Source organism: Mesoplodon densirostris, chromosome 19 (assembly GCF_025265405.1).
Source record: "Mesoplodon densirostris isolate mMesDen1 chromosome 19, mMesDen1 primary haplotype, whole genome shotgun sequence".
Taxonomy (NCBI): Eukaryota; Metazoa; Chordata; class Mammalia; order Artiodactyla; family Ziphiidae; genus Mesoplodon; species Mesoplodon densirostris.
This window is the reverse complement of record NC_082679.1, coordinates 30,458,312-30,482,476: the sequence shown is the minus strand read 5'-3', so window position 1 is coordinate 30,482,476 and position 24,165 is coordinate 30,458,312. Positions and strand designations below refer to the sequence as shown.

The 24,165-nt window shown below is 36.3% G+C and overlaps 1 protein-coding gene across 1 annotated transcript in view; it reads right to left on the bottom strand.

The window, feature by feature from the left end:
* Nucleotides 1-24,165, bottom strand: part of LONP2 (lon peptidase 2, peroxisomal) — an 87,801-nt gene that overhangs the window by 50,072 nt on the left and 13,564 nt on the right. Inside the window, exons 5-8 of the mRNA XM_060083572.1 lie at nt 22,644-22,807; nt 19,637-19,731; nt 14,591-14,849; nt 5,687-5,828 (exon numbers count right to left, since the gene is read on the bottom strand). Of these exons, the coding sequence (XP_059939555.1) occupies nt 5,687-5,828; nt 14,591-14,849; nt 19,637-19,731; nt 22,644-22,807 (660 nt within the window). The remainder of the gene's footprint in view (nt 1-5,686; nt 5,829-14,590; nt 14,850-19,636; nt 19,732-22,643; nt 22,808-24,165) is intronic.

Here is a 24,165-nt window from a genome sequence, read left to right as displayed (position 1 = left end):
AGAAATGAACTATCAAGCCAGAAAAAGACATGGAAGAATCTTAAATGCATACTACTAAGTGAAAGAAGCCAACCTAAAAAGGCTATATACTGTGTAATTCCAACTATATGACATTCCTGGAACAGAAAAGAATATGGAGACAGATCAGTGATTGCCAAGGACTTGGAGAGAGGGAGGGAGGAATGAGTAGGTGGGGCACATGGGATTTTTAGGGCTATGAAACCATATTCTTTGATACTGTAAGGGTGGATACATATCATTGACACAGTCATCAAAACCCATACAATGTACAACACAAAGTGAACCCTGATGAAAAGTATGGACTTAAGTTAAAATAATGTATTAATACCAACTCATCAATTTTAAGGGGAAACTGGGGGAGGGAGGGTGAGAGGTTATATGGGACTCTTTGTACTTTCCACTCAAATTGCACTGTAAACCGAAAACTGCCTTTTTAAAAAAAGCTATTAATTTAAAAAAAAAGAAAGAATATAAAAGTTAAAAATAGTTTCTGATAAAGATTCATAATGTAAAAAAATTAAATCCTCTAAAGTAACTAGGTAGTGAGATGAGGAAGGGCCAGATTACTGTGTATTAATTATTTCATTTTATACAAGGGAGGGACAATATATTTCATTTATGATGTTGATACTTCGAGCAACAGAGATGTGTGATTTTTTTTTTTTTTTGTGGTACGCGGGCCTCTCACTGCTGTGGCCTCTCCCGTTGCGGAACACAGGCCTCGGACACGCAGGCTCAGCGGCCATGGCTCACGGGCCCAGCCGCTCCGCGGCATGTGGGATCTTCCCGGACCGGGGCATGAACCCACGTCCCCTGCATCGGCAGGCGGACTCTCAACCACTGCGCCACCAGGGAAGCCCGAGATGTGTGATTTTTAACTGAAAGGTATCACAAGTAGTACTAAAAAAACAGAATACATGCCTTCTGATCTAACAAACTGTCCATACAGTTAATGACATAATTCAAAGGAAAAATACTACGACCCTTTTTTAAAAAGCGGACAGAAAACAACCAAACCACAGATGTCAAAAGTCCTAACATACCAGTTAGTACACTATTTGAAAAGCCTATTGAACATCCAGACTTCCAGGTAGAGTCAAAAGTAATCTAAAATTGATTATATGAAATACTAATAAAACATAATGAAACGAGAAGGTTAAAAATTCAAAAAAAGCTGTACCTGGTATACACTAACAAAAAGGAAGGATGAACTGCAAAAGTATTACCAGCCTAAGGAGAAACCAAGGTAAGAATGAAACAAAGAAAATGGCTGTACTAGATAGCAGGAAATGGACACAATAATGACATAACAAATAAATACTATTAAAATGTATATTAAAAAGTTAGAAATTATAAAGTGAAACTGACAGAAAAAAAACTGTCATGGCAAGTTTAGTGCACTTCTGTATATCACAACATGCAGAAAAAATAAAGCTATAAACCTAGAGAATAGCAATCTCATAACACATATTTCTTATTAAAATATTGCTGTATTCAGATATATATGTATACACAGACACACACACACAGAAACTATCTTTCCTAGAATCTATGAAATATGTATAAAAATGGTTCCTCACTAAATTCCGAAATTAAGAAATTATTTAAATTACATACTTACACAATACATAAGTGGTAGACAGTACATTAGAAATTATTTAAGTTATATACTTAAATACATAATAAACATCAAAATTATAACATAATTATTATAATACAAAAACAGTGGAAGTCAAAATTTTAACTACTGGCAGCTTAGAATAGTAGGTTTGCAATACAGACAGCCTGACACCCTCTATCAGATGATACCACAGGACCCTTCTTTGAAAATACCAACTGATCTAGGAGATAAGATTTGCAGATCCTGAAATTTGGGGAACCCCACCCCCAATTTATCAATATCTGATGAAGCCTACCAGGTATCAAGCCTCACATGTGCACACAAAATGTTCAATAATCTTAATGTCACACCTTATATATATATAAAGAGACATCAAAGAATCACCAAAGATTGGAGGAAAGCCCTAACATAAAACACAGAGGCCAAACAAACAAAAAAGGTAGAGAGACAAGGTGGTTAAAATTAATGAGTTTACTAGCGAAGTTGTAGGATACAAGGTTAATATACAAAATACAAATTGTACTTTCTTTATATTAGCAATTATCAAAAACTGAAATAAAAAATAGCATCAAGAAATAGGAAATAATTTGGGATAAATTTGACAAAGTGCAAGATCAGTAAGCTGAAAGTGAAAAAACATTGCTGAGTAAGTTAGGAAGACCTAAAAAAAACCCAGAGATATACCTGTTCACGGATGAGAAGACACAATATTTTTGAGAAGAAACAATATTTTTAAGATGACAATTCTCCCCAAATGATCTACAGGTTCAAATGAAATGCCAATTAAAATCCCAGCAGAGGGCTTCTCTGGTGGTGCAGTGGTTGAGAGTCCACCTGCCGATGCAGGGGACACGGGTTCGTGCCCCGGTCTGGGAGGATCCCATGTGCCTCAGAGCGGCTGGGCCCATGAGCCATGGCCGCTGGGCCTGCGCGTCCGGAGCCTGTGCTCCGCAACGGGAGAGGCCACAACAGTGAGAGGCCCACGTACCACAAAAAAAAAAAAAAAAAATCCCAGCAGAATTCCAGCAGACTGTTTTGCAGCAATTGACAGATTCTAAAATTTATATGGAAATGCGAAGAACCTAGAATAGCTGAAAAATTTTTAGACAAGAAAAGCAAAGCTGGACAACTAACACTAAATGATTTCAAGACCTATTATAAAGCAATGTGATCAACTCAGTGTGGTATTGGCATAAACATAAATTAATGGAACAGTATAGGGAACTCAGAAATATAAAACACACATTTGACAAAGATGTCTAAGGCAATTCAATGGAGAAAAGATACTTTTTTTGACAAATAGTATTGGAACAATTAAATATCTATATGCAAAAAGAAAAGGAACCTTGACCCATACTATGCATCATATACAAAAATTCACTCAGCATGAATCATAGACTCAAATGTTAGAGCTAAAAATATGAAACTTCTAGAAGAAAACATAGGAGGAAATCTGTGTGACCTTGGTTTAGTAAAGATTTCTTAATTACAACTCAAAAGAACTGTCTTCAAATAAAAACAAGCAAAACCAAACCAAATCAAACTCTTATCTCCAAGCCCTGGGGCTTTTAAAGTAGGGTAACTGTACTTTTTATTGTCTGAAGAGGACCCACTTCTAAGACTAAAAGAGAGTGCAACTAATAATTAGGCATAAACTGGGACTGTCCCATGCAAAACAAAATGTATGGTCTCCCTGCTCATAAGACACATGTCCCAGTCCATCCTGTTCTAAGAAGATTACAAAATCAGAAAAACAAGAAGCCAGAGGGAACTCAAAGCAAGGAAATAAACAAGAAAAAAACCTTTTACAAAGCAAGTTTTCCCTCGGTTTTACAAATCAATTTGAATAATAATAATATTTTACTTAAACCAGGGTAAAGAGTGGGGGCAGAGGTGGCAAAATAAGGAGGACTGGTTAAAGTAAATTTATGAAGCAGTCAGGCACACCAGATCCCTTCCCCTATCCCAGCAAAGTCCTGGGATTTTCTTAAGAACATAAAGCAGTGGTTCCCTGTGCAGGTGACACTGGGCACAGCTGAGTAGAGTACATACTATACTGAAAACAACAGTTCAGGTGAATGCATACATCCAGGATGCTGAATGCTTGGTTCCTAGAATGTTGGCAGCCAGGCCTTCATTCTCAAGCCAAGAGACTTAAAGAGTCTTCTCTGAGAAATCTGACCAGCCTCAACAGAAAGACCTAAAGTTATTGACACAGAAGGTTCCTCAATGAAATATATTAGTCAGATGACCCAACTGTGAAACTTGTAATCAATAAGCCCCCTCTCACATGTTCATAGCTTCCAATCAGCTTTTTCATCCCTCACTATTAAATATGAACACACAAAAACTGCCAGACATCTAACAAAAGACTCTAATATAAAAGACAGAGACCAGAAAAAATATATAACGAACAGACAAATGCAGCTTTGGAGCAAAGAAAGGAAAAATATTTTTTTTTAATCTATTGGTATTTTTCTCACAGAGACAAAAGGACATTTTACAACTATGTAACAAGAGCAAGGTAGTATAAAAAGAACATGCAGAGAAGTTAAAAAAAGGGGTTCTTTGAAATGACAAACTCATAGAAGGATTAAAAGATAAAGCTGAGGAACTCTTCACAGAAAGTAGAACAAAAAATAAAAAAGATGAGTAATAGGAGAGATAAGAAAATTAAAGATCTAACATCAAATTAATAGGAGTTCCCCAAAAAAGGTGAAGAAATCATCAACAAAAGGATTCAAGAAAATTTTACAGAAATAAAAGGAGAGGATTTTCCAATACAAAGAACCTTCAAAGCATCAGCAAAAATGGAAAGAGACCCATGCCATGGCAGATTACTGTAAATTTTCAGAACACTGGGATAAACAGGAGATCTGAAAAGTTTTCAGAGAGTAAAACAAGTCACAAAAGACAGGACCACAACAGCTTAGTCTCATCAATAGCAACACTGAAAACTGGAAAACAATGGAGAAATGTCTTTAAAATTTTGCAGGAAAATTATTTCCACCTGGAATTCTATACCCAGTCAAACTACCAATCAAGTATGAGAAACATAAAGACATTTTCAGATATGCAAAGTTGAAGAACGTTTACATGCAAGCTTTCTCAGGAAGCTACTGGGAGACTAATACCAGGACAATGAGAGAATAAACCAAGAAAGAGGAAGACATGGAATACGGAAAACAGGAAACCCAGTGTGGGGGAGGTGAAGGGAGATCCTCAAACCACAGCTCTGTGCCTAGTGTGGGAACAACCAGTTCAGATTAGAGGCTTAGAGAAGACAAAACCAATAAAACACAAAGTGTCTGGAGGTCTCCCAATGAAAATTAGACAATTGGTGAAAGTGAACAAAAGAAACAAGATGATTATTAACTCTAAAAACATTTTTAAAAACACAGAAAAACAAAAAGGACAGAAAAAGTGATCATAGTTCACCACATGGCTCAGCTGTGAAAAGCACTTATATAACTATAATAGTGTAAATACTCAACAATGACTTAACAAAATCAGGATAAAATTTATACTGGGAGATTGGGGATATAAAAATGATATAGTAGGGGCAAAAGGAAGCAAGCAAGCAAGATCATCTCCTATAGATAGGAATCTATAATGCCCAAAACTTGAATAAAATCAAGAAAGTAAGAGCCATGATCTCTAGAAAATGGACTAATCAACGAAAAGTCAGAGGATCAAAGTGCAGAAGAGGAAATAAGGAACCCCAGGGAGGAGACGTGCTTGCTGTTTTTTGTAACAATCTCATAGAACAACTGCTCTCTAAACAATAAGTATGCATAAAATTTTTATTAAACTATTTGATAAAAACAAAGAAAGAAATGAGGGGAATTATTAGAAAAAGAAAAAAGAAAATCTCTATGACATTTTAATTTAAATATCAAATGGCTTCAGGTTTTAGTTTGTATCTAAGTGTTTTTCCCATGGTTAAACCCAATCAATGTATATGTTCCCTAAATATGACTATCTACTCTCACCCACCCATACTCTTCTAATGTGATTACAGACAGGGAATTTTCTAAATCTTACCTCAAGCAGAGCTGCTGCAGGATCACCCTGTAGACTTTTTCCTAGTTTGTCCACCTCATCTAACAGGAACACTGGATTGTTCACCCCGACAGTCTTCAAGCCATTGATTATCCGGCCAGGCATGCTGCCAACATAGGTGCGTCTGCAGAAGGTGAGAAGTAGATTAGCAACAGGGAGATGGCAGAGTAGTATCACTTAGAAATCAAAACTCTGGATTGGGAAATAGTCATTTAGTTATCACAGGAATATAGCAAAGAGGTACTGTAAATTTTAAAAGCCCTGTGATACATCAAAGAGTTACTAGATTCAATTCTTATCTTATTTTCTATTGAATTCTGGCTGTAAATTACCCATGATATTAGAAGCACTGTATCTAATTTTTGCCACTTAGTGAAACCGAAAAAAATTACACTTAAATCACATAGTTATGATTCTTACTCTTTTGAGATTCTAAAACATCCAAAGAGCCCTATGAATTTAATTCCCACATTTTTCATAGTTTTTCTGGGCACCTCCCTGGCACTTACCAAACTGCAACATAACTACCTTCTTACAGACTGAAATGGCTGACCCAAAGCTGGCTAAAACATCATCACCATCTTCATAAAGGAAATCAGAATTGGTTCAAAGGACCACTCAAAATGTAAGCCTCTCCCCCAAAAAAGAAAGAAAAATTCCAACTTTTTTATTTTCAGAGGGAATAATTTGTTATTCACTGTAGTAAGAGGATCTGGGGCCAACAGTATTTATACCAAAATTCCATTAATTCTGGCCTTTTGAATAAAACTGTGTTCACCCTATATACACTGATTGGTATAACCAAGCTCAGCCAGACATTAGGTCATGCATTCAAATGTTAGAGGCTGCTTTAACATATCTCAACAAGAATCATCTACAGAATTGACAAATGTACGTGACATGAAATAAAAATATGCTTGTCAAACGAAAAAAGTGGCTTTTTTACAAAGCCAGCAAAACTTTATTTTAAGCAGCAGTTTAATAATTTTAGTTACAACCTTGCTGCCTAAGCCATGAGCAAATCAAATGCTGTTTGTGAAGAGGCATAAAAGGGTGAATGCCTGCAAGAAACAAACCAAGGGCAAGTGGAACAGCAGCCGTATCTCATGATCTGCACAAAGCCAGCTCACGGAGTAGTTCTGCCACATGACTGGTATAAAGTAGGACAGAGTAAATAGTGACCTTTGAAAAGACAAGAAAGCCTTAAAAATATCGTGGGAATGCCTTTCATCTTGGGGAGTGATCAAGGCCCTGGAACCAGATACAGTAAACACTGTCAAGCTATAATAAGGAGTTAGCACATTTCAAGATTTCAGAACAGGATATAGGAACGACAAGACTCACGATTAATAAATTCTCTGAAAGTATCTCTCTAGAGAACTTACAGATTTGTCAGCCTTCTGTGAATAAGTAGGGAAGGGAAATTAAAAACAAAACAAAAAAACCTCAAAGCCTCTAAGGGTCATTCCTTGCACATTAATTTCTTTTTCCTTACTGCTTTTGATAGGCAGATTTCAAAAACAGGTACTTGCAATTCTAGACCTAAAGTCATGGAGAGAAAATAATATTCTAGGCAGCTGCCCTTTCTAAAGAAGAAGCGGAAATCTAGGTACTAGTCACAGTATACAAACAACTCCTAAACTTTCTACTGCTTCCCAGAACCTAGAGAATAAGGCCCAAATTCCTTTGTCTGGAATTCAAGGCTCTTCACAATTCAGTCCCCACCAGCTTTCCTAACTTGCTGCCCTTATGCTCTTGCTTCATCCACAATAAAGGTCCTATTAATAGCCCTTAAGCTTTTTTACCTTTGTTAATATGGTGCCTTGCTGCCCTTAATACTCTCCCCACCTAGGTAAATCCCAGAAATTGTACCAAACTTTTCCTGACCACCCCTCACAAAGTGATCTTTCCAATAATGTAATGTCTGCAACATTTACTGGCCCTACAATTTGCCTGATTCATACTTACAACCTAGGTTTTATCCATGGGTACCAAGCATATCGCCTCCTCTAAAAAGCCAGTGACCATTCTGATGACAGAAAGTGGGTCTAAATACAGATTAGACGCTGCATATAGAGTTGTAAGATTGTTCCCCAAACAAAAGTTTGTTTCTCCTATTTGTTTAAGGACAACAGATCAACAATGATAGCACCCAAAGTATCTTTCTATCACCATTGTTAAGGTCATATAGTCTCTGAGTACTGCTTTGCATAAATAACATGACCCAAGCCTCAGTTTCCTCATCTGCTAAAATGGGGATAATAACAGTGCCAACCTGATGGATTATATGAGATCACAAGAGAACATAATAGGTAAAGCACAAAGCACAGTATGTGGCACGTGATAAGCTTTCAAAAGATGTTAACTGTAATTGTTATTAGTAATAGCTACTTAAAGTCAACTTCTAATTTCCTAGAAAAAATACAAAAGCAGAAATCAGTACACCCAAATTTGGGTCCCATTTCAATCTCTGTCTCATGGAAGCAACTCTTTTTTTTTAATTAATTTTTTTTTTTTTTTTTTTTTTGGCTGTGTTGGATCTTTGTTGCTGCGCGCACAGCGTTGCGGTGCATGGGCTTCTCATTTTGCGGAGCATGGGCTCTAGGCACGCGGGCTTCAGTAGCTCAGTAGTTGTGGCGTGGCGCGGGCTTAGTTGCTCCGCGGCATGTGGTATCTTCCCAGACGAGGGCTCGAACCCGTGTCCCCTGCATTGGTAGACAGATTCTTAACTACTGTGCCACCAGGTAAGTTCCAGAAGCAACTCTTATAAATGTCTTTTCATAGTGAAACCAAGCCCCCCAAACCAAGCTCTCTTACCGAGTTTATGATTAACCTCTCTATCCAAAACTTACTCCTTGTCTTACCCCCTCTGACCTCAATCCTGCCAACAATGGTCAACCAGAGTCAGATGACTGAAATTGCTGTTGCCAATAACATTGTTAATGTACTAAAATCACTGTTATAGATCTTATCATTAACAAACAAACTCAGGTTATTTCTCCAGGGCAAGATGAGCCACGGACTACCTGGCCAGAGAATTGTAAACCAGAGACATCCTGACTCCTGAAACTATGATTAGGAAATGTCACAAGATGATAATTAACCCCAGCCTTTTTGTTCTTTGCCTTTTAAAAAACCCCTCATTCAGAGATCAACTGGAATTGGATCTGGGGTTTGTCTCCCACGTGTTTGCTTGGCGCCCTGCAATAAACCCTTCCTTTGCCACAAACCCACTGTCAGAGTTTGGCTTTCTATGCTGTGAGCACAGGAGCCCTTTGCTCAGTTACAACAGCACCAAGCGTGCTCAATGCCCCTAGAGTTCCTTAATCACAGGTGACATCCTCAAATGTGTACCACTAGTCTAGATGTCAAACCAAGACAACTATTATCAGAGCCTGTAAGCTACTGAAAATAGCTATAATGTGCTTGTCTTTTGCCACAAAGTATGCGTAAGAATAAACTTTGAATAAACCTTTGGAATATGAATCAGACCGTGAAAAATGTAGCAACACACAAATGAAAATGTTCTCTTTCAACATCACTAAACAAACATTTAAAAAAACAGATTAGCATACCAAAATATCCTACTGAGAAACTACATTAAGTAGGAAATAAATGAAACTAGTATTCTTTTACAAACTATAACTCTTTTGAGGGCAAAATACTGTCTTTTCTATGTTCTTCCTTGTGATACAACATCTAGAAAGCAATGTAGCACAATATAGGAAAGTTTGCAAAGAATGTATCATTTTAATTACTTATTATTCAGCCTGAATACATAATTACCTAAGGAGTTTTTCTTAAAGTACACAAGTGAACTAAAAAACATATGGATTCATAGGTATAATTATTACAGGCAGTTCACAAGTTTATCAGGACAATTCAACTAGTGTATAAGATACACAAAAACAAAAGTGTCTACACAGTTCAAAATTTTAATTTACAAGATCAGCGTTTTTAATTTTCCAAAAAGTAGTCTGTGTTATACTTCAAAAAACAACTACACAAAATTACAATATCATCTATTTACAGCTCCATGGTAACCAGCTGTTTTACTACTCTGCATCATCCCTAGATATATTCAAATCTAATGTAATCCAAGAAGCTGGTCATTCTGTCACTGCCAAGGATATCATGATAAATGTCAGGAATAAGGGGTGTTTTACTCACCTCTTTTCCAGTATGTAGACAGGGAGAAAAGCAGGCATTTACCATCAATTTTTTCATGCCTATCCAATTAAGCTCCTCTTATGGGCTATAACACAAACTATTAAAGTGATATTTACAAACAATTTGTAATATAAAAAGTTTATGTTATAATGTTAAGTGGAAAGGGTAGGATAATTCTGTTGCTTTAAAAAAAATGGCAAAAGCTGCCCAATGAAAGTTGGGCAGGAAATAAAATGTTAAAGGTGATTTACCTTTGTATGGTAGAAAAACATGAGGATTTTTTTCCTTTTATTTTTCTAATTTTCTACCAAGGGTGTATATATATATATCTCAAGTTGGCAAATAATAAACCTAAAAGAGATCCTAATGATTTCTTTTTAAAAAAGAAAAACAGTCTTTAAGGAACTAAAAATAGTCTTTAACATAGCATGTCTAAACAAATCAAATTGTTCTTACAGCAGTCATTCCTAAATCATTTGCATGGATGTGCTCATCTAAAGGACTGCATGACTTCCAACATGTTTTAATCCTACTTGAACTCAGGCAGCACTTAGAGAGCACTTACCACGTTTGGCACTGGGCTTGGCAGCACAGACTGATACAGAGGAGTATAAGATATGTGAAAACGCCTACCCTACATAGCTCCTACTTTTCATATATCTTTGATTCACCTCTATAGGAATATATTAGAAATGCCAGAGGCCTGTATTATTTGATCACTGAAGAGCACAATAGACAGTAAGTAGTCAGTTCAGAGGAGAATAGGATCATCACTGACTGCACTTATCTTAATAGAGGAAGCCTTGGGCTGGGGCCTCAAGATAACCTGAAAGTTTTTCGGAGGCAAAGAAGAGCTGCAGGGCTTCCGTGCTGGCACAGTGGTTGAGAGTCTGCCTGCCGATGCAGGGGACGCAGGTTCGTGCCCCGGTCCGGGAAGATCCCACATGCCGCGGAGCGGCTGAGCCTGTGAGCCATGGTCGCTGAGCCTGCGCGTTCGGAGCCTGTGCTCTGTGACGGGAGAGGCCACAACAGTGAGAGGCCCGTGTACCGCCAAAAAAAAAAAAAAAAGAAGAAGAGCTGCATACAAATATAGGTTATAAAGGAGGCTAGTGAGCAAACCGTAACATGTCTGGCATACCATGCTAAAAATATTTTAAAGGCTTGGTGCTTCAGGTATTTTTCCCTTGTAGAGACTAATAACGAAACAGCAAATTTATTTAAAACATCATTATTTCAGGTTACATATGAAAATGTATCAACGTGGAAAGAAAAGTTCATTTTTCTTCTCATCTTGTTTAAGAATTGAGCCAAGGATTCCTTACAACGATAGAACGTTATCATCTGAACAAACAGCTGGTCAGTGACTTCCAGTTACTCACAACAATAACTTGAGAAATATCGCAACAATAGTATATTTCACTGAGGAACAGTTAATGAAAAAAGATCGTTATAGAAACATGATTTCATAAAACTTCATCCTAAAAGAAGTCACTTTATACTTAATGTCTACGAACTGATTTAAATTATTTAAATACAATATTTAAATATAAAAATGTAAGTCGTAAAAACTGATAGATGGGAACAGAGATTCTATGGCTTATAAAAGTAGACAAAAAATCCCAATGGAGATAATGAGAAACGTTAAACTGAAAAAAATGCATTACTTAATATGGAGCATAAACATGACTATTCTTCCTCTAATCCACTCAAAATAATATGAACCAAAACAATGGGCCAATATTTAGTCAGATCACTATATTTTCCCAGTTTAAGGTCTAAATGTAAACCAAGTCTTTTTTTTTCTTCCCCATCTTTCACCTCATTATCGTTTTAACTCTAAAAGACATATCTTCGGTTGTTTTTAAAATAAATTCCTAACTTATTAGCACCTTCCTCCACATAAACAGGTACTTCTACCAAAAGGCTAGAGCTCCATGCGTGGGAAAATGGGGAAAGTGAGTGACAGAATCAAGAGAATAAGCAAGGAAGATAACAGAAGGCAGCTCTGTTTTTCCTTGGCTATTTTAAGGCTGCAGAACAGCGGTGCCTACTCACAGGCTGCGGAAAAACAAAACTCTGCATGAACTCTACTTGTGAGCATGTGACCGGTACTTAAATGCCAAGACCTGGGTGTTCCCAAATGCCCACACACTCCACCCTGTGGCTGTGCTATAATCCTCTCCATTCTCTCCCCTCCTATCACCTCCTCCAACCCGCAACTCTGACACAAGCGCATACGCTGCTCTCAACCCCCTCCCCTTAACCACCACACCCCACGCTCCACATGCTTCCAAACAGGTTTTCAAACAGAAATTTTCACCAGGTTTTGATAATTTAGTGGGTAGCTGGGTAATAAGTCCCCAATAGCACAAGGGCAGATGGCTATAGTGTTTAGTGAAACATCTGGTACAGGGATGGCTAGTGAGTACATGCTTACCAGCAAGGTGTATCAAAAATCAGGCTTAGTAGAATGAGTCATAGACAAACCTACAAACCTTTTATTTGGCAACAATCATAACCTCAATTCGCACCACACATTTCTAAAAAGCTTATATTTACACATATTTTAGGCAAATACACAAGCTCCTTTCACAAAAGACTCATAAAGAAAATAAATTCTCATTTTCTTTAGGTTCAATCCTCTTAACAATAGTCACACACAGGAAAGGATACTCCCTTGAAAAAAGAGAACAAATTTTAGGTCTATCAGTTTCAGTAAAGGTTGAAAACAGAGATCTGTTTAAACCCAACAATGCTCATAAGAAGTGGTGGGGATTATGACATTACATACTGCCTACCAGCAGGCATCATAAAAATACATTTTCCACAATTCTGCCACATAAATTAAATAATAATGCCCCAAACAGGATATTTTAGGTACAATTTAAGAATCAGATTGAATTTTATAAAAAGTCATATTGAAGCTTATAAATCTAAACTTGTCCTCCTGAGAACTGAGAATTAAAAAATAATAATGAAAGTTAATTTTTATTGAATGCTCAGTGTGTGCTGGGCACTAAGCACTCTCCAAGCCTTACTGAAAAATCAATACCAATGTAGGAAGAAATAAGGACAAATACCTACATGTCATGTGCCCATGACATTAATTTCACATGACAGTAACTCCACAAACTCACTCTCTAAATTCTATCAAATATCACACAATACTGTGCCACAGGTAATAAAAGGAAGAAATAAACTGAGACAACTCTGAGTGCAGGAATCAAGTCTCTTGCATGGAGAACACCTCCCTAAAGCTCTGTAGCATAAATCAGAAGATTTAGGCCCTAGATCTAGCTTCTCCAGGATTGGTCCACGGTACCAATTTCTTTACAAAAGCAAACTACAGCCTCTAGTGGCACATGTGAGAATAAGAAAGTCTAGGCAACAAAAACATGATTTGAAATTGCCAGAAAGACAGACCCAAATCAATTCCCTGACCTAATTTGCAGTCCTCATTGCTTATTTACTAAAATCTTGGAATACTTTTTCTTCAATGTGTAAGAAGTGTAAATAAGCAAATAAGAGAGAATAAAAAGAACCATTTTTCATGAAAAAGTTTCTGAAATAGTTTCCCATCCCTGCCTAAGGATCCCATAAAGCAAATGGAAAATAAGATGTTTTGAAAGCATTGTATTCTTTTCTTTTCCCCACAATCCAAGTTTAATCCATATTCACCAAACTGTAAATATGCATTTAAATTACCCTTGGCCACTGGCAGTTGTTCACTGCTTGCACTGGCATGCCTGCCAAAGTCCCCACTTATAACCTGCAATGGTTTTACAACTTTAAGATCGAGTTTATGATCTTGAGGTTAGAAGTTTTATCTTCAGTTTAATTACTTCTACTCAAAGTTACATGCCTTCTTTTAAAAAAATTGTCTTAACTGAGATATAATTGACATATTACATTATATTAGTCTGAGGTATACAACATCATATTCTTTTAAGCAGTTCATAATTTCTACATTTCTAAATGTTCTACATTTTTAAATGTTCCTTAACACATAAGCTATAGGTATGTTTTCTCACAACTTGCAACTATGAAACAGAGGTTCATGATTTCCCAAAGCATCTTCCGATATGAGCCACCGAGAACAAAACAATGAACATAACATGCAAATCTCATTCTAATAATGTCAGATTAATCAGAGACACAGTTCTTACAGTTTAGTGTATTTTTATAGAAAGGGTGTCAAAAATGCAAAGCCTTAATTATCTTTTCTCCTTATTATTCATACTCACACTGCAAACTAGCCTCCTTGAAAGAAAGTTTAAAATGCAAACATAATAAATTTGTTATCAAAGATTTCTTCCCTCCTCCTACTTGCCTGCTATTGCACTTATTCCTTAAACTCTAAAAGTTATGGGTCATTATTTATGAAATGCTATTGGGCCAAAATGAATATTAAAAATATAATATTTAATTATAACTAATTTATAATTGCATTCAAATGAGATTCCAGGAAAGCTGAGGCACAGACACCACCCCCACCCCATCCACCGTCACACAGACATCAAGGTTAGTTTGGGTATACCCTGACGGTAGAGGCTTTAGGCTAGCAGGTAAGTACCATAAATGTCCTTTCCATTCAAGGTAACACAAAGAGCCCTTTAAGAAAAAGATATACATTATGCCTTGGCTTTTGGTTGGGGGGGGGGGCTCTAGACAAATGAAAAGGAAGGAAATCAGAGATTAAACCGAGAAGTATTCTACCTATGTCCTCGAATGTCAGACTGATCACACACGCCTCCAAGTGCGATCCTGTGGAACTCTCGGCCCAGAGTCTTGGCCACTGATCTTCCCACGCTTGTTTTACCAACGCCAGGAGGGCCGACAAAGCACAGAATGGGGCCCTTCAGGTTGTTTTTCAGCTGTCTGACAGCCAAGTATTCCAGCACTCTTTTCTTCAATTTTTCCATGGCATAATGGTCATTATCCAGAAGAATCCGAGCTGCTCGAATGTCCAGACGGTCTGTCAAGCAACCCAACAGAAACAATCTGAGCATGTGGAATTTTTCAGTGGGAGAACTCCTTTCCAGGCTGGTAAGAGTCAAAATAGTTTTTTGAAAAAAGATGTGACAAGAACAGGCTTGGTTTGTTCTAAATGAGTCTTCAGGGAGACCCGGACTTGGTTTTCTTGCTTAAAAAGATTTAGTACTTTCAGAAATAGTAGACACTACATAATTAAAAACTCAAGGAGTTAATACTCATACTCCTTTCCAGGCTGGTAAGAGTCAAAATAGTTTTTTGAAAAAAGATGTGACAAGAACAGGCTTGGTTTGTTCTAAATGAGTCTTCAGGGAGACCCGGACTTGGTTTTCTTGCTTAAAAAGATTTAGTACTTTCAGAAATAGTAGACACTACATAATTAAAAACTCAAGGAGTTAATACTCATTTCATTTGGAATGATTTTCTAGATACACATTATTTCTATGGAGACAAAATTTCTACATATGTGCTGGCATGTGTTCTTTTTTTTTAAGTGTTTTTTTCTTATTACAATTAGTTATATATGCTCATTCCAGAAAACCCTATGACACTAATAAAAAAAGAAGGAAATAGTCACCCATAATTTCATTTCTCCCCTAGAGAACATCACTACCTTCACTTCAGTACGTATTATTCCAGATTCTGTGTGTGAGGGGGTGTGAGTGTGTGTGTGTGTGTGTGTTTGCGTGCACACATGCTTACATACCTATTTTTCAAACTAAGATTATATGGGTTTTCAAGTTTTGTAAAATGTTTTTTCACTTAATATGTTACAGACATCTTTCAGTGTCAAATGTATTGTTCAGTAACAGTTTAGTGGGTACATATTATTCCATTATTTAATTATCTACACTCATTTAACTAATTCCCTATTGCTGAGCATTTAGGTTATCCACAAATCTTTATAATTATAAAGCATGCTTCACTGTGCATCCTTGTAACTAAATCTCTACATGTATCTGTAATTATTTCCTTCAGCTAATCTTCTAAAACAGAAGGGCTGGGTCCCAAAAAAAATTAAGTCAAAAAAAAATTAAGACATAAAGAACTGCCTAAGTTCTATCCATTAAAGTCTCACCAGAAATGTATGAATTAGGCCCTGTTTCTAGAGCCAAGCTTTCATTAGGTTTACTCATGTGCTTCAGGCTCTGAAATAATCACAGATTAAACACTAGGTCATGGAAGCCAAAAGGAATTCATCAGCTGGGTGGCAGCTAGAGGATAATCCACGGCCACAATACTGACAGTGAAGGAAGAAAATGGAAGAGAGAAAAACACACACAAGTCAACTCTTTCAATCAGTTATTTGGAACCTGTTATACATTTTTCCTACAAGAAAAAAAAATGCCTTAAATGGTAGTTTGGTTCCCAAGCTAGTCTACAAAAACCAAGGTAAGCAGTAATGTATGTAATTTAATTATAGTACTATTCATTTTAGTCAGAGTCCTGGCTGAGTGATTTGGAAAGGGAAGAATAAAATTTCTTTCCCTTTCCTGGCTTCAGAAGCCAACCAATGAATATATGAATAAATGAAATATAGAAAGTTTCCTGTTTCATGATGCTAACCCTGACACTAAAACCTACCATAGTAAACAAACAAAAAAAACCCACTTCAGACCAATTCCATTTTGCATAGCTCTAAATATTAAAATGCTTGTAAATCAAATCTATTCAAAGAGTAATCTACTAAGTCCCAGTGGGATTTATTTTAGTTATGCAAAGATGGTTCAATATACAGTTATCAACATATTTATTATATCATCATGTCCAAGGAGAAACACTTTCCATCAAAATGTCATTTTGTACCTAAAAAGGCACTTGTTATATGCAACATCCATTCCTAATTAACATTTAGTAAACTAAGAATAGAATTCTATGTACTTTAGAAAAAAATGAAAACAGTGAAAGAATTTCTTCTAATATGCCACATAAAGACAATTTTAAAAGTTCTTTCAAACTTTTAAGGAAAGATAATTTCCATGTTACGTATTGTTGTATATCTTTTCTATACAGGATGTATCTTTTCTGAATATTCTTTTTAATGATTCAGAATGTATGTTTCCTATTACAAATAATACTTGTGATTAAACATAAAAAATTTAAAACTTACATGAACATATATTTCTCTATTTACAATTAGAAGATTGAAATGGCATCTACTGGCTCCCTCCATTCAAGATGGAAAATCAACAAACTTATTTCCTCCAACTCGTTCCTCTCTGCTTTCCTTTCTGCTTCTGATAATCTCTACTTAGGGAAGCTTCCCTTTTCAAGAATTATGAAAGACATTTTCACAGTTTGATGATCTTACTCATAACTATTTAGACCTAAGTCTATACAGTACCGGTTTAGAAGTTCAACATGACTACTTTTATACCACAATTTACCCATCTTCAGTTCTCCACTGAAATGATGAACAATGAGAAGTGTTTTTGTGATGGGTACATGAGTGCTATGTATCTCTAATGCTGACCACATCCAGCAGAAACTCTCTGAGTTGTAAAGAAAAAACAAAAAAAGCTTTGCCTTGTTTTCATATTTTCTTGGTTATTTCAGTGAAGAATAGGAGCTAGCACTCTGCATTCAAATAAACATTTTGCCCTCAACTCTCCACAATTACACTGTATGAACCTGACGAAAATTCCTAGTTACTAATTAATTTCACTTTACAAATAGGACAAGTGGGGAGGGGAGGAAGCCAAGAGCGATTTACTAGGCTAGTAATAGCAAATAATAAAACCTGCAATTTTAATATTCTCAGGCCATTATACTAAATACACCCTGCATTTCTCTTAAGTCATTAGTTAAAATAAATCCTGAAGCACAGAAAAGTACTACCAAAAGAACACCAAAATTTCAAAACAAGACCCTTGGTGTTACCAAGTTACCTAGATGTGCTGCTTCACATTGTGCACTAGCCCTACTGTCAAAAGAGAAAACAACAGGGTCTGGAAATTACCACCACTCCATCAATGACACAAATAAATACCTATCAAACACACACCAAAATGGAAGATGTTTCATTTCACGCAGATGAAATGAAATCAGAGCAGTTAAACATGTAAAGTTTAAATATAACTTTCTTTCCCAGGTCTAAACTAACAGGGAGCAGGACCCTCTCCAAATCTCACAGAATAGGATCACTTCACTTAAAAGTAGGCACTGGAGAGTGAGGAGTTAACCGAAGACAATCTGAACCAAAATGTATTTCCTAACAGCCCAGCTAGATCCAGACAGACATCAGAACTCAAACTGACCAAGTGACAACTAGGGGCTAATTCAATGGGAATGCATGCTCCCCTGCATTCATCTTACTACAGCATTTCTAGAAAATTTTGAATTAAGAATGAAACCAAGAAATTCAGCTTCAGTTTGTCTGGTAAAACACCATCAACTAGAAGGCAATATTGTCATGAAGGTAAACATGAAATAAATTAAGAAATAAACTTACCAACATAGTCCATAGCAGCTTTATATACAGTTGCCAAAAACCTAGAAACAACCCACATGTCCAAAAACAGGTAAATGGATAAACCAATTACTGATATATGCAGTAACATGGATGAGCTTTAAAATAATTATGCTGAGTGAAGGAACCAAAAAAAGGGGGGGGGCACATACTATATCATTTCATTTATATAAAATTTTAGCCACACACATTAATGTGTTAAGTGAGCCTATCAAAAATAACTAATTAAAATAGGGTTGTTTTAACCTTAACACTGCCCCAGCATAGTTAACTTAACACAAATATGCTTCCTTCTGGGCCCTCTTTGAGACAAAAATAATTTTTTTGAATGCTCAGTACCAGAGAGCATGGTCCTCTGTAGATTAACCGAAAAGTATTTTTTTTGGAAAGTATTTTTTAATATTAAAAATTCAACATCCTGAAACCTAGTGTGTATATCATACCTCATGTGGGGCATAAACGTACTTTTTAGGGCTAATGCTTCAAATTTTTCTAGCATTGTTTTAAATGTAAGAGTTTTATTAGCCAGGATAATATATCTGTTCAATTTTCAAAAGTCAACCATACAGCTATTCTTATGCCAAAAGTAGTTCAGGCAATCAACCCCCCTGCTGAACTCAACAAACTTTGTATGTAAACTTGACAAAAGAGTGTCCAATAACAGACATGAATGCAAATAAAATGATTCTGAAGATTCTGAAAGACGATTGAGTATATTTCTTACCCCAAGAGAAAATACATAACAAATACATAAGAAAACTGGTATAAAAATGCTCCTGATAGGTAGAAAAATTCTACTGAAGGATAGAGAGATAAAAAGAATTTAAACTCTTTAAATAAGTTCTAGTGGGAGAAAAACGAACTTCCAAATGGTAAAACTGTTCCACTGTTATCCTGTCTTTATATGTAATTATTTCCTTTAGAAAACATAAAAGACTTACTGTCTCTAGTACTGAGTTGTCACTTATTGCCGACTACCTCAAAACTGTTTTGTTTTCCTATGTTCCTGACAAAGAGCACATAAATATAAGTTTATTGTCTATCGGTATTGAGAAACACATATTTCACCAATTACAGAAAATCTTACTTTCTCCAAAATTAGGCGAAAGGTACTTTCCATGAAGCACCTTCTTTTCCTTTTCATCCTAAAACCTAAATGACACAAGTTTAGTCTCTAAATAGTTTACATCATGAACTACTGTAACAGGAAGATTATCAATGGGGAGTATTTCAACAGAATTTGCTTGAGCTTCCTGAGTGACAATCAGACTGCAAAAAAAGGTGTTATTTTGTTTGCTCACCAGTTGTACTTTTGTTCCAGGGAAGTTCCACCATAAGTTCTAAATAATTTCTAGTCAGAGCATATTCTGGCATCGACTGAGGCATTTTTTTGAGCCTGTGTGGAAAGAATACATAGCAAACCTGCTCAAGAACATAGAAAAATTCTGTAAAACAGAAAAACCAAGTATATCTCCCTTTCATGGTCAGATATATCATGCATTTTTGGCTAAACAAATCTGGAAAAGGTTTTAAAAATCTAGTTAATAAAATGATTATTTTGTTTTAGACAGATACCTGCAAACTGGTGGGGAACACTATATGTGATTCTATCCTTGAAGTATGGCCTTATCAGTATCAGTATCTCACAGGGAGGGTCTAAGTCACACTTACCCATTGATTTACTTAAGTGCCTGATCATGCATAATACAATAATTACATATTGTTTTGTATCAGAAATGAAGTCAGCTCACCAGATATTTAATTTAAAAAATGCAACTTCCATAATATATGCAGTGCGTAATAAGGTGTTCTGCACACAGTGCAGATGTTCTGCATTATTAACTAATATCAGAGTCAATATAAAATATGCCTCAACAACATTTATACTCTTAACTGTGAATCTCAGAAGTCAAACCTTCAGTTACTGAGCATTCAGTTAGGTTGATTACAATTCACTCATAAAAGAAAATGCAATATAGTTACAACGTTACAAGTATGGAATGGAAAAACTGGTTTTCCATTTAACCCTGAGATTATCCAGAAAATGGAATTAATCCATATACCCTATCCTGTCATCAAGGTTCCCCTGTACATTATCTTGTACAAAGAGAAAGTGACAGTCCCTACCCTCTAGAGTTTATAATCTAAGGAAGAAAACAGTAACTGAATAAACATTATTTCTAAGCAAAATATGGTCTTTTTTTTTGGCTGCATTGGGCCTTCATTGCTGCATGCGGGCTTTCTGTAGTTGTGGCGAGCCGGGGCTACTCTTTGTTGTGGTGCGGTGTGTGGTCTTCTCACTGTGGTGGCTTCTCTTGTTGCGGAGCACAGGCTCTAGGCACGCGGGCTTCAGTAGTTGTGGCTCGCAGGCTCTAGAGCACAGGGTCAGTAGTTGTGGCGCACGGGCTTAGTTGCCCATGCATGTGGGATCTTCCCAGACCAGGGCTTGAACCTGTGTCCCCTGAAATGGCAGGTGGATTCTTAACCACTGCGCCACCAGGGAAGCCCAAAATATGGTCTTAAGACTGTGAAAAGGAACACTACCTAACACCATACACAAAAATATACTTCAAATGGATTAAAGACTTAAATGTAAGACCATACACTATAAAACTCTTAAGAGGAAAACATAGGAAAAACACTCTTTGACATAAACCACAGCAAGATCTTTTTTGACCCACCCCCTACAGTAACAGAAATAAAAACAGAAATAAACAAATGGGACATAAACTTAAAAAGCTTTTGAAAGCAAAGGAAACCATAAACAAGACAAAAAGACAACCCTCAGAATGGGAGAAAATATTTCCAAATGAAACAAAGGATTAATCTCCAAAATCTACAGACAGCTCATGGAGCTCAATTTCAAAAAAACAAACAATCCAGTTAAAAAATGGGCAGAAGACCTAAATAGACATTTTACCAAAGAAGACACAGATGGCCAAGAGGCACATGAAAAGATGCTCAACATCACTAATTATTAGAGAAATGCAAATCAAAACTACAATGAGGTGTCACCTCACACCAGCCAGAATAGCCATCATCAAAAAATCCAGAAACAATAAATGCTGGAAAGGGTGTGGTGAAAAGGGACCCCTCTGCACTGTTAGTGGGAGTGTAAACTGATACAACCACTATGGAAAACAGTATGGAGGCTCCTTGAAAAAACTAAAAATAGAACTACCATAAGACCCAGCAATCCCACTACTGGGCATATACCCTGAGAAAACAATAACTCAAAAAGACACATTACCACAGTGTTCACTGCAGCACTATTTACAATAGCTAGGACATGGAACCAACCTAAATGTCCATCGACAGATGAATGGATAAAGAAGATGTGGCACATATATACAATGGAATATTACTCAGCCATAAAAAGACACAATAAAATTGAGTTATTTGTAGTGAGGTGGATGGACCTAGCGTCTATCATACAGAGTGAAGTAAGTCAGAAAGAGAAAAAACAAATAACTTATGCTAACGCATATATATGAAATCTAAAGAAAAAAAAATGGTACTGATGAACCTAGTTGCAGGGCAGGAATAAAGAGGTAGACATAGAGAATGGACTTGAGGACACAGGGTGGGAGAGGAAACCTGGGGTGAAGTGAGAGTAGCATCGACATATATACACTACCAAACGTAAAATAGTTAGCTAGTGGGAAGCAGCAGCATAGCACGGGGATCAGCTCGGTGCTTTGCAATGACCTAGAGGGGTGGGATAGGGAGGGTGGGAGGGAGGCTCAAGAGGGAGGGAATATGGGGATATATGTATGCATATGGCTGATTCACTTTGTTGTACAACAGAAACTAACACAGTATTGTGAAGCAATAATACTCCAGTAAAGGTCTATTAAAAAAAATAAAGACTATGAAAAGGCAGTTGCAATAGTGATCATGCTTGATAGCATACAGTAGGTGGAAGAGTTGTATCATTTATACTCAGCATTTGAGGAAAAGACTAGTGAAAGTGGTATTGATTCAGGAGTATTAAAAACATTTTGAGAATCAGATTCTGGTGGAGGAATGAAGAGGAAAAAGCACTCCACAGATCACAGCTATAACCTGAGAATTAGGAAAGCCATAAAGATAAGAAATATAAGAGATAAGAGTTGACAATGGAAAGGTAAGATGAATAGAGTGGTCCATGACTATACTAAATATAAGAAAAGGAGAAAGATCAAAGAATATGAAACAAATGACTCAGCTTTGTAACGCAAAGTAGCAGATTCATTTCCACGAGCAACAATTTTTAACGTTAATAAGCAAAGTGAAAATACTAGTGAATGGACAGCTTCTACAATTTACCTTTTTATCTCTTTAACACAGACTTTGTGGGCCTGGTCTGGCATACTGGATGTCCGTATTTTTTTCTCTAGCATGACAATGTCATCATTGTCTTCATCCTCATCCTCATCTTCTAAAGTACCTGGGATGTGTGTAATCCTCCTAATAGGGCGTATTGCTATAACCTAAAGCATAAAGTAGAGAAGTAAAACCACATGTCAAAATAAATTGGAAACGAAGTATCGAGCTAGACATATACATTTTTATGGCTAGAGTCTAAATCTTTAGGAACTAAAGTTCAGAATAAGTAGGACACACATGCACATATGGAGGGAGCAGGATTTAAAAATCAGACCAAGATAAGGTGGACATGATTCTTCCATATATGCTAACACTACCAGCATGAGACAAAAAAAAAAAATGCAAGGAACTGGCTACTAGAAATAATTAAAACATCTAAGAATTGTCTTTTCTTGAGCTACTACTACAGCCACTATTTCCTTGATAAACTTATGACCACTTACCATTTGGCAACTGAATAAATTCCATTTTGCCCCCTACACTACAAAGTTTCTCTCTAACATCTTTAATCTTTCCACCATTGCTTCTATTCTGTTTGTCGTCAACACACAGAAAAGTCTTCCTCCTTTCAAAATATTTTATCTTACCTATGGTCCCTTCCAGTTATACTTTACTTTCCTTGTGATGTTCTGCTTTTCCAACAAGAGGCTTTAACCACCACTTCCCCTTCCCTACCAATTACTTAGTAATTTGTACTTTGTACTTTGGCTTTTATCTCCATTGTGCTGAAACTGTTCTTTGAAATCCAACAACATTCTCCTTTGCCAAGTCAAATGGTCTTATTTAAGTTCTCTTTCTCCATGACTCTCTGTCATATTTTAAAACTACCTGCTCTTTTGAAATTCTCAACTCATTAATATCATGAATCAACTCTAGCCATTAATGGAGCAAAATGGTATACTGATATTTAATTTAAATGTCTCAGAATTTATTTTTTAATCTATGAAATTACCTATTTAATACATTCAAATATATAAAGTTAAAAACATAAAACAGTAAAAAAAAAGTAATTTTATAAAAACAGAAATATTAAATACATACTTTTATTCTCACATAAGTCATTAGCAGACAAAGTTAATAAAATATTTTAAAGTATGAAAAACTAAAAATAAAATATTTAAGTGAGATTTTTTAAAAGCACATCAATTATTTCATTGCTGAGACAAAAGTACTTTTTTATGCAATTTTTCCCCAGCTGCTAAAAGAGAACTTTGAACTCTTCGGGGAATAGGCAAGGAGACAGTTTTAGGCAAACTCTAAAAACTGTCCTCTGATTCCTACATTTTCAAGTAACAGTTGCTTGCTTGATAATTTTCTGGAGCAACTTTCTTTTTAAGCAATGGTAATATTAGTTGCTAGCAAGCTGTAAGTTTTCTGTCTCCCAATGCAGAGTATGCACTGGCTTGTCCTTTTGCACAAAATAAATAACTGAGTTGATCTGATCTCAAGCCAGAAATAATTC